The 15,298-nt window shown below is 40.8% G+C and overlaps 1 protein-coding gene across 10 annotated transcripts in view; it reads left to right on the plus strand.

Annotated features, from left to right (window-relative positions):
- tcf7l2 (transcription factor 7 like 2) overlaps positions 1 to 15,298 on the plus strand; it is a 78,859-nt gene that overhangs the window by 23,507 nt on the left and 40,054 nt on the right. For 6 of the 10 annotated variants that reach the window (XR_013787752.1, XM_079476269.1, XM_079476266.1 and 3 more), the window contains exons 4-5: positions 1,254 to 1,355; positions 5,999 to 6,058. Coding sequence is in view for 9 of the 10 variants with exons in the window: in XM_079476269.1 (XP_079332395.1) it covers positions 1,254 to 1,355; positions 5,999 to 6,058 (162 nt within the window). In the remaining variant the exon portion in view is untranslated. The remainder of the gene's footprint in view (positions 1 to 1,253; positions 1,356 to 5,998; positions 6,059 to 15,298) is intronic. The other 4 variants (XM_079476270.1, XM_079476273.1, XM_079476272.1 and 1 more) reach the window with 1 other exon arrangement.

Raw genomic sequence — 15,298 nt, forward strand, 5'->3', positions numbered from 1 at the left:
AAACAGTTTGCCTCGAGTTAACCTCTGACCCTGTGTAATGCATGCTTCAAGTGTTAAGTGTCCTCACACTTTTCCTGATGTGACACAAGTCTGTGCCCTGGAAGTCTGAGACCAGGTCACACGCTTACAATCAGTTTTATTCGAGCCTCCCTGGAAGCAAGTAAAAAGTTCATAGGTCAATTTCACTAGCTGTGTGTTAGGTAAAGCAGTGTTGGGACAGTAACAGCAGGTTTGTAATGGGCCCCAGCATGTGATCTGTATGTGAGAGGAAGAGGTCACTTGGGCAAAGAGAAAAGATGTAAATGAGGCGTCTGCTAAGCAGATCCTGCAGTCTGCGGGTGATAACAGGCATGTGACCTCTGGGACTGTCCATCAGCAGGGCTCTATGTTAGGGTTCAGGGCTGGAAATAAGAATGAAGAGGAAAGAGAGATGACATTGCGACTTCCTGTAGGATGTACAGGTTGTACCAAAAATGGTACAGGTTGCAGTTTTAACTATCCTAGACAGGTACATATCTAGATGTCTGCTAAAGATCTGGAAAGCATCTGTTATGTAGACACATCTAACAAACGTCTTTGAACAAGCAATTTTGCATACGTTCTAAATTATAAAATTTTTACAGAGATATTCTAAATGTCTATATGACATCTGACAGTCGACATTTCAGGGATTTCAAAACGTTTGCAGACATCAAATATACGCCCCATGGATGAACGTGTGCTATCAGGGTTGTGAAAGCATTTTGGGTTTTTCTTGGTGATTATTTTTAGCTGTTGGCTTTAAGGTATGGATCACTATGACAGAGTTCACAAAATGATTTTTTGCCTCTGGTAAAGTCCTGGTCAATCATTTACGGGGACAGTCGCCGTGCTGACTCGAAGCCACACCCTTATTATGTGTACTGGGAAAAATGCCAGAGTCCACCTGGAATTCCTAAAACGCTAAGGAACGATAATACAGGAAGAGAAATGAATGTATTCACCACAATGAATTTAAGTGTGCTGTTTACAAGATTAAAACAAACATAATACACTTTAAATAAAATTAAACTCTAACCTTACTTGTATTAAGTTTCAAGAAGTTCCACCTCATGCATCATTCGACAATGGCATAATTTATTTTCTTTTGCTTTCTATGTCACACTGTCATGTTTTAGATATTTTAGCTCTTATGTTGTGTTTCCCTTTGTTTTCTGCATTGTTAACATGTTTTTCTTTTGTTTTTCTCCATTTTTTTCCTTTCTGCCATTCAGTACCTACAGATGAAATGGCCACTGCTAGATGTTCAAGCAGGAAGTCTTCAGAGTAGACAAGCACTTAAAGATGCCAGGTCACCATCTCCAGCACACATCGTTGTAAGTAGCACCCAAGAGTCATTGCATTTACAAAGTTCTTTGTTTTATAGCGTATTCAGTGAAAACAAAACAACTTCCTGTGTTCTGCATTGTTTGTGTACTAACACTTCTCTCCTAAGCTGTAGCTGCGGATTGGATGTGTAAGCGACTAGTGACTATAGGAAATAGTAGAGCAGTTTGAGTTGGAATAAAATATTTTGATTTTTTTGTGTCACCTATTACGTTAGTAGCTCTTTGTTTATGAAACGTAATGGTGAGATTTTAGTCAAAACAGCAGATAGATTTTTATTCTTGTTTGCATGACACATACTTTCCTGCAATTTAAAGTGGAAGAGGTGACTGCATTGTTTGGAGTGTCTGAAGTTGAGATAAATGTTTTATTCACTGGATCTGCTAGTGTGTTATTTCAACGTATTTACCTCTCAATTAGTTTTAAATGATGGTGAGCAATGGTGAGGGCTTCAAGGTTAGTTGCATGGCTGGATTGAATAATGTTTCCATGCTTCAACATTGTGTTATTGATTCCCTGCCTTGGATAATATACCAGATTTGATTTTGGTCCGTCCATTGTGGCACAAGGGTTTGGGCTTTTATTGAGTTTCCATGGTTACTGGAATCAACAGAATGCCTTGAAGGTCAAGTTTTGGAAAGTCATTTGTAGAATTTGGTCTAAATTCTCTCATTGTCTGTTTTAATATTAGAGATTTGGGGCTAATTATATTAGTTTTGCCTGCTGTTTTAGACATGGTACATTGTGGAACATTTCCAGGTACCTTTTTATGTGACTGCATAAAATCAGCCTGTGCGACTTTTGGTTCACATTTAATTTTTGTGGTCATTCACTTTAGGCGCAAATTGGCTATTGCAGCACTTTAATGAGATGCTTACATTGTTCAGGTAGTATTTTTGCACTTGATGTAGGGTTTAGTTAACCCCATGCTTATTATAGAAATGAGAGAAGGCAAGAAAAGTATCGCCCTCCTTCTCAAAATCATTAAATTTGTAGGAGGTTGAGAACAGGCTCAACACTGCACTTGAGTTTTATACCTCTGTCTCATGGGGCTGTAAATGCTTATCAGCACACAACATTTCTCTCTATTGCCGTATAAAGCAACCACTGATTGAGCTATATATCACGTGTTTTGTAATTTCATTTAATTTGATCTTAAAATTGTGCATTCTGCTCTTGGTTCTATCAAGATTTGACTTCAATCAAAATGAATCATGATGCCTATTTGGCATTTTTTTCAACATACTTCATCTCACACATTCATAACCTTTTTCTCTTCTGCTGACGTGTTTCTGATTTGATGTTTCCTTGGTTTGCGTCATGCCCCTGGTGAATCTGTCTGGAGACCGTTGGTATTGGCAGAAATGGATAACAGTGGAATGCCCTAAGCTGTGTTTTTGCTCCCTCAAGTCGGCCGTACGTGTAGGCCTTATCAATAAATTGTTACCATAAACAAGTAGTTTCTCTTCTCTGTCAAATTAGAAGAACACCTACCCACCTTGACCCGTGGTACTGAAGACGCCTGTCTGCCGTAGACTGATAAGAAAGCACAGATGGGCGTGAGATAAGGGACGTAAGCCGAAGTTCAAGTGACCCAGCAATCACAAATGATAGGAGGTACAAACGCACAGGTAGACAGCAGGAGAGCGGAGGTGATACCATAAAGGGCAGCTCGGCAATGAAGTAGATGAACTGAGAGACAGCTAGAAAGTCAAACAAAAATGGATGGACTCTGAAATAAGGATGTCTTCAGGCTGCGTTCACACAGCGGGTTATAAAACAGGTGTCACATACTGTTGCTTTTTATAATTTTATATAAAATAGCTATCTATAAAATTATTTTATTGACATTTTCGGGACATTTTTTGAGTGACAATCCCAAATTCTCTGCTCCTTTCATACGATTCAAAGTTGTCGATTCAGATTTCCTTAACTCACACTTTGACTGTAAATGATGTCAATAATTATGAATGTTTTTATGTTATTGGAGTCACCCTTTTGGTTATTTACCGTCACCATGACACCACGTGTCAAACACGGCCATTGTAAGAATAGAAAGAGGGCTTGGCTTATTGCTTAATTAATTCAAACAGTATTCAAATTATTGTAAGCTGTTTGAACAGGACCATTCGAGAGTCTCAGGTGTTAGTAAACACTTCCAAACATTTAACGTAACAATAGAAACGTTACACCTGTATCCGTGCGCTTCCTTTAGACGGTCACATGTGGCCGTAGAGGTGCTGCTCCAAACTGCTCTATTTATAGGACACAGGAAGTGACCCTCTCGTTTCAGTCCACGCCCTTAGAAGGCAGTGCCAGGATGTTTGAAGTATTAAGAGCCCTGCAGGCTTTCCAAAGCCGTTTAGCCTTACACAGTGAGCATGCATTTATTACCTGTTCACAACTCATAAAGAGCACATCACCCAAGACCACTATAAGCCTTCTGTCTCATTGCCATTTCCAATAAAAACTAATGTGATTTGTTAAGTCTTTGCTTTTATAGTTTGCATTAGAGACAACAATGCGGACAAGTGGCTCGTATTTGGACTGAAGTGCTTAAGGATGTGTCCCACGTACACAAAAGGATGATGGGAGTTATTTTCACATCTGTGACACATTGGCGAATCATTACGGAAGGGGTGTCCTGTTGTCGTTCTCTTTCTGTGCATGTACGGTATGCACAGCTGCTCATTGAGGTTCCGGACGTCACGGTAGTGTGGCCCTATTTACCGTTTCATGATGTTAAGCATATACCTGATTTAACGCACAGTGTAAGGTCTGGTTCACTTTACTTCATTCTGGCTAAGACCAGTTTGATTTGCAGCTACCAATGGAAACTTCTTTTGTGTTTATGTGATATTTTGGACCTAAGGACTAAACAGTCTGGGTTTGGGATCCACAGTTACCGAAGAAAAAGCCAGTGGCATCATTTTGTTACTACGCGTGTTCTGTGCATTGTAGATTTTGTTTCCCGATTCAGTTGAATCATATTTCGTTAACTGTTTGTGACACCACCGTAGAGTTGTGAATATTGTAATGTTGTTTTCTAAATGATCAGTGCTGAAGCATAAGGATACGTTCACACACACATATAAGAGTACAGGCACACTACACGCTGTCTAAAACACACAGACACACACATTGTGCTCTCGCTCAGAGTCTTGTTGAGGCTGAACAATGTCTCCATTGTTTTCTGCGCTTTCATAGGCAGCAGGGGGCGGCTGGAGTGTTAACTATTTCCCCACAAGGCCCCACAGCAGTTGCATATGTGTATGTGAGGAACCACTAGCAGGAAAACGCGGGAATAGTGAGAAAGCAGAAATAGGAGGTGGAATAGAAGGGGTGGAGCGTTGAAGAATAGCTAGAGAAAGCTGAACAGTTCCTGTGTGGTAATTAGTATTTAGGAAGTGATGGAATGTGTAACTTTTTGACACAGCGAGAAATAACAACCAATCCAACGTATGCTCAGGCCAAATTTAGTAATTGATGTCTTAACATAGGAAATGCCTTCAAGCTGAACTTCCATATATCTGTTGCTCCCAACCACAAGTATTGAAATCAACATTTAAAAAAAGTGGACAAAATGAAGAAAGCACACATACAGAATGCGGTTAATTTTCCCACCCCCCAGCTGTGTAGGGGAGGCACGCTTAGTTGTCTCAAGCTAGCACGGGGCCTGTAGTTTTGCTGGGTAATTTGCTGGCCTTTTTTCCGCAGTGAATGGCTGTGCACCTGGACTGGCTTGACAATGGCTGGGAGGGCCAGAGGCATGCTGGGAAACCCCAGCCCCCTCACTGTTAATGAGAACCCCAGTGTCACAGGCACAAGACACGGAACCAACATTTTTCTCTTACCCTTTCCTCTCTCTTTCTGCAAACCATTTCTTTTTCAAGCTTACTTATGCTCATTTCTAGAACCTTGTTTTCCTGTGTTTCTGGTGCTTTACTATGCAGCACGGTAATGTAAATCTTATAACTAAATGAAAGCGGCAATTTGGTTGCATCTGTTTGTAAGCTGGTCAAGAGACCTTTGGCCTCAATGTGTGGCCTTGTGTAGTTCATTACCAGCCATCAAAACAAAACCTGAAATACACTTTCTCGCCCAAACTTAAGGATGGCAACAAAGCTTTACGAGGGACCTGGTGTCAAGGTCACCACCCCATTGACCTTAATGTGTTATGTAACCGTGAGAGTTCAGGCCAGTTCTGACCTGTCTGTGTGTGTTCCAGTTAGCATTAACATCACTTTTACACAGCTTAAACCCTACAAAGTGTAATTTTTTACTTCCTCTCAAAAGACAACATGGTGAAGTAAGAATAAAGAAAAAATCAATTTCAGTCAGTTCATATGCACCCACTGTCAACATGCTAACAATATCAGATCCTTAAATCGAGAGAAAACTCTTTTGTTTTTGGGTATGTATGTAAGACCTGTTTGGGCTTGTACCTGGCAGCGGCCTGACACCGTAAATATAGAGGAAGCAGATTCAATAAATATGTGACAGAGGGTTGAGACATAGCTAGACATTTTTTTGGTTTCAAAAGTCATGCCTTCATTGTCTTCATGCCCTGGTTAAGTGATGAGTGTGTAATGTTCTCATTTTGTGACACGGGACGTCCGTCTTTGCCTTTCAGGGGCCCTACTGCTTGGAATTCCCCGGACAGACAGATCTGAGTCTTCACCAATTTCATTTGGTGAGAAAACTCCAAGTTTCTTGAAGCTGGCTTATTAAGTATTTAAATGAATGAATTGATCATTTGCTGGAAAATCCATTGTAAGCTGGTTGCTTTCTTTCAGAAAGTTGGTTTCAATATGATCATTTGCTGGTCATACAAACCACTGTCCAGAGGCCCCTATCAGCTTAATTTGGATTTTCCAACAGAAAAAAACAAAATCAATGAAAAGTGTATATCAAAATTCTTACAATGAGAGTGTATCAAAAGCTATTTTGTTTTTGATAACAGTGCAATCTTCTGCTGTTTTTGATTTCGTTTGGTTGCTGCTGTTTTCTGGTAATGATTTTTTCCCGTAAAGTGAGCCTAGATCTGCTTTGCATCTGTACACACACACATACTGTACATGCCTGTCTCTTCTGCCTTTAGTTTGAGCTGTAATTGTAAACTGTTGCTGGCCTTTGACGTTATGCTTTTTTGTCAGTAGCGGGATTTGTGTTATGATACAGTACGTCGCTAGAAGCATCACCGCCACTCCAGCGGTGTAAAATCCTGAGTTCCTGGCAGCCCAAAATGCCTCTCGAGCATCATCTTTGTCTGCTCGCAGGCCCCGTTTCAGCCTTGTTAATTATTTTTCTGCATCTTCCGGAATGGTGGCGATTATTTCGCTCCGATTCCTTTTCCTTTTCTCTGAAGCAGCTGGCGTGAAGAGGATGCTTTTCATTTGTAGCATCTGGGCTTGAACGTATGCCAGCGAGAAGTTAGGAGGTGGAGTAGTTTGTGTTTTTGTGTGCGCTCCCGCACTCGTGTGTGTAAATGTAAGCGCGACTCGGTTTGCGTGGGTTGAGGTTAAGAATGTTTTGATGAGACGGGCCGTCTAGCTGTTGTAATTGTCCCCTTGTCCATTGACACGAGGCTCAGCGACACGGAACGTAAACGCGGCGCTCGTCTGGCTCTGCTCTTCAGCTTGGTGTGGCACGGAGTGACGCAACATGGGGCCACTGATGCTCAGTGTCTCAATTGCACCTTAGCCCTCCTCGACGGACACAAACTGTGTGTGGAATTCGTAAGGGGGGCATAATGGGTTGCCCCGGTCTGCCAAAACTCATTAGTGGGATCAGTAAGATTGTTTAGCTTATCGCCTCAGATTTAGGTCCATGATGGAAGCTGTGACAGGGACAAGCCTGTTGTGGAAGAACACTCAATTTGTCAGTTCCTCAAACTCAGAAAATCTCAACAGCACTGTTGTAACTGTTAACGTTAGTCCCAAAATTTACCGATCACACTTCAGTATAGGGGCAATTCTCGCTATTAACAAGCCATTAATTACAACTTTTTCCTCAATTAACTCTTCATTTCTTGCTTATTAATAGTTAGTAAGGTACTAGTTAGGTTTAGGTATTGGGTAGGATAATGGATTTATAGTATGGTCTTGAAGAATATGTGCTTTATAAGTACTAATAAACAGCCAATATGCCAATAATAGACATGCTTATAACAACTAGTTAATAGTGATATTTTCCCCCTATACTGAAGTGTTACCAATTAACCTTTCTTGCAAAAAGATCAATTTAGTGCTGTTGAAATTAATCACGATTAATCGAATTTGAAAAATCTATATTTAAATAAACAAACATATTTATGAAATATATACATATTATTTATAAATGACAAATAAATAAATTAGTGATTAATCATTTTGACTGATCTAATTTAGACCTAAAATTTGCCATTCTACCAATTCTTGTCGATTCTACAAGCTTGGTGACAGTATGCAAATCTTGTGCTGTTCAGCGGTTTATATAAGTCACTAAACTATTAATCTATGTGTTATCATCTAACCGTTATTGTAGGTGCAGAACTGTATTTTGGTTTCGTAAGGAGTTTCTGGCAGAACTTGTTCGGCAAGGTTCATGAGTTACTTCAGCAGTTTATCTCTGCATTATACAGTATATGCAATTGAGACGATACAAAGTTGTTTGAGTATAAAATGTTCGTCCATAATGTCTTTGTGTATGCATTTTTGCTTCTGTTTGTGTGCGAAGTTTCAGCTGGCAGACAGATGTGCAGGTTCCATATTTTCAGTTATGTCAGGTTGGGCTAATTTAGCTGCACATGATTTCACACGAACCGCATTATGTTGCCATGTTAGCACTCCGAGAGAGCAAAAGGGAGGGTTCAAGAACTGCAAGAATGTTTGGGATTTTTGTTGAGGCCAAAACTTCCACAAGGACATCCTGTGAGCTTCTAGTACAGCATTATACTTTTAAGTACCATTAATACTTCCATTTAGGAGTATTTTTTGTTACACCTTTCTATACACACACACATCTTTGTGCATGTCATTGAGTGAGACGGAGTTAGCCAGGGACTCATACTGTATTAGCACTTCAGGCTATTTCACAGGGAAACGTGTTTTGACAGAACTCCAGGTGTCTTATTGTTGGGTGTGCTATGGTTCAGCAGATTTACCAATTAGTGTCGGGATATGGGCAGACGGGGAGGGGGTGGCTTTTAGACGGTGGTTTGGAAGAGCTGAATGAGGGGGACAGTAAGCGGGAGAGCGATGGAATGACATGGGGCCTTGTGGGCTGCTAAAGGGGTCATATGGTCAGAGAGGGAATCTTGGTAAGTTGATATGTGACCTCCTTTCACAGAACCGTTATAGAGTAGCTTGGGAAAGTAGTTTAGGATGAGAGAGAGAGAGGAAAAGGGTAGTGGAGAGATAAGAAAGAAGGCAGCAGTTAAAAGTCAACATGTTCCTGCTCTTATTGTGAATGATTCTGGGCACGTTGTGTTTGTTTTGGTAATCTTTCATCAGAATGGTGTTGCTTGCCCTGGATCAACTTTTCTTTTTTGGTTGATGTCATCAAGCGCTCGTTTACTTTTAACCCCTCCCCTCCAACCACCCGTCCAATAGAATTGAATTGGTTACAAATCTCAAATTTTTTTGCTTTGTTGATTATCTTAGTCTGCTAAAACAACATCTTCACTTGACTTTTACTACAATAACATAATACATTTCTCTACATGCATTATTTTTAGTTATCATGTTAAGATGGATAATATCAAAATGCGAATTGAAAAATTTGCATTCTCGTTAAAACAAAAAGATGCTTGTTTACACGTTGTCTACACTGTACATATTTTCTAAGGCCTGTTGGTCTCCATTCCATCCATTTTTTTCAAGTTAGCCTGATCCCTGTTGCTTTAAGAAATTATGTCTCTGTTTTTATTTGAGCATGCTTGTTCTGTTTCCAGGAAGTTTTAGGTGAACTGTACAGAGGAAGTTGAAGTGATTTAAATCCCGTCCCCTGGGTGGCCAGTAGAATGCAGAGCTTTTTTTGGACGCGGGCTGGTTGTTTTAGCAAGCCTTTCGCTCACCAGGCTCTGTCATAAAGCCCAGATATATTCACACGGTAATTTAATTGAAGAGAGAACGAATAGGCCGTTTCGTCAAATTTGCAATTGTGTGAACTCGTGTTTGGGAATTCCTCGGTGTGGAACTTGACCGAAGGTAGCGGCGGTCGAGGCCCATTGAAATCACAGTGTGTACTGCAGCACGTTCCTTTGCTAATCCATTGTTTAGGTTGGACGAAAGGCCTCCCCTGCTTCAGACACAATCTCTGACTGCCTCATGGCCAGAGAGTTTGGGCCACATTATGCGGTGAGATTCAGGGGCGCACCGGCGCGCAAGTTGTGTGTGCGTGCTGTGAGCTGTGTCAAAGTGGGAGCGGATGAAAAAGAAAAAAACTGGGGAGGGGGGAAACTGACATTTCCAAAGAACGATTTATTGTTGTGGCTGAATATGCAGTGACAGTTAAAGTTTAACACCTTCCCTCTTTAGGTGTGTGTGTGTATTGGCCCCTGAAACCCCCTTCCAGGGAGCACTTAAGCCAGCCTGAATCGCATTTACTTTCATAGCCCTAAATGAGAAAGCAACAGGGATTTTTTGGAAGGCCTTCAGTTTTTTGGAGCAGTTTTTGCATTGTCCTCCCTTTCTCTCGCTTCAGATTGTTTTCAGATGTGCCTTTGCGAGATGAACTTCCAATGTATTTTGCTCCTCTCAACTTTTTTCTTCACAGACATCTTTTTGCTGTTTATTTGTATCTTAGTTTTTATGTTTCTCCACAATAAGTGCGACGAGAGCCAAGTTCTCTGTCTCCATTATGGCTTTAAAAAGAGAAAGATGAGAAGATTGTTTTTCTCTGACAAATATCTTTGTTTTATTGCATCTTTTCACTTCTGCATGTTTTTGGTTAAATGATTCAGTGAGTTAAAATGGTCTTGTTCTAGCATGCTGTTGCATGCCCCCCTTTATCATTTATTTAGTGTACTTTGAGATATGACTGGAATGTCTACCGTGTAGATGTGTTGTATTTAGGTTGAATATATGACAGGCAGCTGACTGGGCAGACCTGATTTGTACAGGACAGTCTGTCACTATGTTTAGCACAAGATACAAGACTTAAGGGAAAAATAATACAGAATTGAGAGGAAGTTTTATATTCAATATCAACCTTTTTTTATGAGCAGCAAGTTTGGAACGTAACTTAAACTTTAAATACATTTTAAACATCTGTTAGCTCTGGTTTATTGATTCAAGCACATGTGTCCTGACATGTTGAACGTTGGTGCTTAGTGGATGATACACTTTTGAATCCAGCCTGTCCACATTCCCATTTTTTTGTCTTTCTCTTACCTTGTACTGTGAATAAAAAGGGTTGACGTAAAAGAGTTTAGGCCACTTAGCCCCTGGTGGAAGACAATGTAACGACACTACAAGGGCCACTGACAGCCATGCAAAACTTTCTGTGTATCCTGATAAAATCTGGAGTTTTTCCATAGACGTATGAATAATCAAACAGAAGCACCATCTAAATATAACATGTTTTATTGGTGTAGTGAACATCTCTCTGAGACCTTTGTTGCAGCCCCAAGTGTGCAGATTTGAATAAAATGGTGGATCATGATTGAAGTGAGACAGGCATGCCGTCCGTGGACAGGAGACATGGAGCCGAAGGTTTATTGGGAGGCTCATTAAGGACAGCGCGGCGATGTGGAGAGAAGGAGCGTGCGCTTCACTGGCCTGCGTCCCTTTGAACACCTGCCCGCTCTTATCTGCGACATGCTCCGTTCCTCCATAACAAGACATTTCTCCTCACACAACTGCATTTTTTTTCTTTCGCCTTTACCATTGATGGCAACAAGGAAAATCCTGGATGTCACCACAATCCTTAAGATACAGAGGCTGCTTCTCGCGTGTCTTTTTATCTCGTGTGGTTTTTTTCCAGCACCTGTTGCAAAAGCCCACAGACCCTTTTTATTTCCCCTTTGTGAATGGAAAGCTAAATTGGAACTTTTCTTGCGCTGTCTCCACCTTGTGTTGACATGCCGTCGTGGCTGTTTTATGAGCGCTTAGAGCAGAATTCCTTCATCATAGCGTCAGACAGACAGATAAATGCCCTCTGAGTGGGTTTTTATGCACTAGGGATGTACAAAGCTCTGTAGATTTACTATATTAAGTGGGCGACGTGTTGACTAATCGGACAACCTTTATAATTAGTCTTGTGTCTGGGTCACCTCACCACAGAAGGATGTGTCTCTAAGGAGGGGAATTTACATAAGACATGTTCTTACATTAAAAGACTAAAGCTAAACAGAACACAACAAAGTGATACAAGGGTCATTATGTTTTTTAAAGTTGGACTGTTTAAATACAGTACATACAGTTATATACCATAAGTAGTCACCCTGACTAACTAGTGACAAATCACTTTTCCACACTCTGTAGTGTTTACACTATTGAAAAGGTCATTCTCTCACCATGACCCTTCTTTGGCTATAGCCCTGCATACTATTTTATTAATGACCGCATACATGAAGCCGAGAAATGATCTCTCCGGTAATCAGACCAAGCTTTAGGTTCCCTGTATAAATCTTGTGACATTTTATGTAATTGTCGTTAACCGTATTGGACATCTTGCCAAGCACACAGTAAACAGTTTGTATTCGAGCATTGAAGTACATGTTTTCTGTCAGCCACGGTATGTGTCCAGAAAGAAGCAAACCAATACCACATGGCTAATATAACGTTTGCGGACCCCCTCTCATCCAAACCAGCTGTATGAGACTCATATCTTCATATATCCAAACCAGTTTCAGGTTTACTTACTGTAGCCAGAGCTCCCGGGTGAATGACGAAATTTGAAAATGAAGCCAAAATATGCTCACGGTAGTATGGCGCTGGTCCAGGAAGTGGAATAACGGTCCACCTTATGTGTCTTGACATGAAATAGCCACACATCTTGGGGCTCATGAACAAATATTGTGACACCAAAGCTTGTCATTACGGCTTAGGTGTTATTAAATGTTTTGTGTCTCGCCCTGTAAAAACAAGCCAGTCAACCAGTTTTCCTTTCCTCCTTATTCATATTTAGATTATCATATTTCCTCTTGTAGCTATTGCGCCATCTCGAGTACTTTCAATATTCACATTCTAGTCCTGGATGTACAGATGTATAACCACGTTGTCTGTCCGCCCTCTCCTTTAATTGTTTTATCTCCTTACCATTAATAGGAGCAAAAAGAGCGACTTCTCCCATGTACGACACATCAAAGGCTACCTCCCCTAGTTTTACAAGTTGGCCGTCTCTTTGGAGGAGAGGCTCTGGAGATGTGTGCCGATTCCCGGCTGGAATGGGTTTGATGGTCTAATTGTAGCCCCCAGTGGACACCGCTGCATATCACAGAGGGTCTGGGCCAAGCCAGGATCCAGTAGAAAATCCACTGATAGTCCTATATTGCAATGACAGATCCAGCTACGATCAGAGAGTGGAAAAAAGATCCTTGTTCTGTAGGGAACAGAGCATACAGTACGAACTATACTGTATGTTCTCCAGTGCTGAAGAACAATAAGGATCCCTATGCTCTATCTGAATAGTAGTCCCATAAACTACACAAACGATTACTAAAAATATATTTTTCCTAATTTTTAACTTCACATGTTATTGTCTTTGCTCCAGGGACAATTCACCCCCCAAAAAATTCTGTCATTGTTTATTCACCCTCATACCTTCAAAACGACAAGCTATTTTGAGAAATGTCTCTGTGGTTTTGTGTCCATACAATGGAAGTCAATGGGGCCAATGTTGTTTCATTACCAATCTTCTTTTGTGTTCTGCACAGGACATAGTCACACAGGTTGGAAATGGCACGAGGGTGAGAAAATAATCATTCATACATTTTTGGGTGAAATACGAGCCAGTTTTTTTATTAGAACTGCTTCTGCTTCCTCCCCTCAGTAGCTGAATAGCTCCATACATGACTGAAAGCAGTTGTCTGCAGTTAACCACAGTACAGTAGCCAAACGTATTCTCTTTGTGTGCGGCAGGGCGCCATCTGAATGGACAGCTCAGAATTTCTGCCTGATTTACCCCTCAGCATTGGTTAATGTTGCGACTCGCTAAAGACCACGCTGGCCGCATCAGGTCAGGGGGCTTGCCACGGGGCTTCGGCCAGAACAAAGGAATCCACGCAGGCACTTTTTCCGTCTAGCACTGCTGCTTCCATGACGACTACCAACACAGCTATTCTAGCGGTGATCAAAAAAAGATCTCCTCTGCTTTGAACTCCTTCTCTTTTTTTCGGCCGCGCATCAAAAAAAATCAATAGACGAAACTTTGGAGCGCGTGTATCAGTTTTTGTGTTTCTTTCTTCCCCTCCGCCTTCATCGTTTGTACGTTCCGTCACTAGAGTAAAAAGCCAGTTAAAAGAGGGCTGATGGTAAAGATGACACCGTTGCAGAGGGTCCGTGCGGGGAAAAGCCTTGACTGGGGGAAATCAATTTGGTTGGGAGGGGGGTTGGGGTTGCGTTTTGGTGATGCAGATTCTGTTTTTAGACTGAACTGATAGAAAGGTTTTTGGTACCTAGAGACTACACAATACTTTTGAGGGTGAAGAGAAAAAAACGAAGTTCTTTGGTGAAGCCTAGTTGCGCTGTTATGATTTGTTTTATCCAACTGTGAGGAAGTGTGTGTAGCTGTCTCTCTATGCTTTTGGTGCTTGTGAACTGAAAGAGCTTCTTGTGGCATGTTGAATGTCCCGGATGGGATCCCAGTTTCTCAGCGGGTTGGGTCCGGAGTTTTCTGTAATGTGGATGTTGAAAAGCCAGGAAGGTTAGATGATGATTTTATGTTGCAATGAAATTACAAATGAGGTAAAGATATCACTACTGTGTCTTACACAGGGGTGTCCAATCTCTCTTAAAGGTATAGTTCACCCAAAAATACACATTATGTCATCGTTTATTCACCCTTATGTCATTCAGAAAGAAAATGCAATTTACACATGCAGCGCTTCTCATCAATGCTAGTTCTAAAAGCTGTGAACCAATCAGAAGAATTTGGAGGCGTGGCAAACAGGAGCAAGTTGGTTTTATTTAGCGCGAAAGTGCGTTTCCAGACCCTCGCGTTCTAGGGTGCGCTTTTAAAAAAAACATTTGAGCGATTGTCTCGCATTTTTAGACACTCAGACGTGTTCTCTCTGAATGACCCCTTACATGTCTGGAATGAGTAATTGATCAAATCATTTTAATTTCTGGGTGAACTATCTCTTTATTAAGATCTATTTTTTGATAATTTAATCCAAGATGACTTAACTCAAGGGATAGGTCATCTAAAAAAGAAAAATTAATGAAAGAAAATGTAGCGGAATGGCTCCTGGATAGTGACTTGTATTTTGTAGCTAAAAAAAGAGAGAAATTGAATATTTTAAATGTAAATTATCCAAAGATGCTTCCATACAACATCACACAACACGTTCAGTTGTCTTTAGAAGCCTACATTTGTTATGTTTTTGTACTTGTATATATTTTTGGTGCTTGATCGATTGGATCTTTTTGTGGAAAACAATTGTCTTCCTCATAAGTGACATTTTTGTTCCTTCCTTTCAACATCTAAATAATTTAACTGCTAATTGAAAATTCTATTTTTATTTTGTAATATAAACCCATTAGATTTGAGAATTCAACTAGACAGGAATTAGACAAGAATGTCTGAAGGTCAGTGTGTCAGTGTCACCGCGTGCGTCTGTTTGTGTGTACATGTGTGTGTGAGTGTGTATATGCGAGAGTGTGATGCATGCCGTTGCGCTGCAAAAGGGAAAAGATGTCTGCAGCGAGCATTCTCACTTTTCACTTTATTGTTGTGCTTCCTGTTTTGAAAGCCATTAAGGAGACGGTTTCCTTACTGAAAGGGAAAA

Source organism: Barbatula barbatula, assembly GCF_947034865.1.
Source record: "Barbatula barbatula genome assembly, chromosome: 16".
NCBI classification, from domain to species: Eukaryota; Metazoa; Chordata; class Actinopteri; order Cypriniformes; family Nemacheilidae; genus Barbatula; species Barbatula barbatula.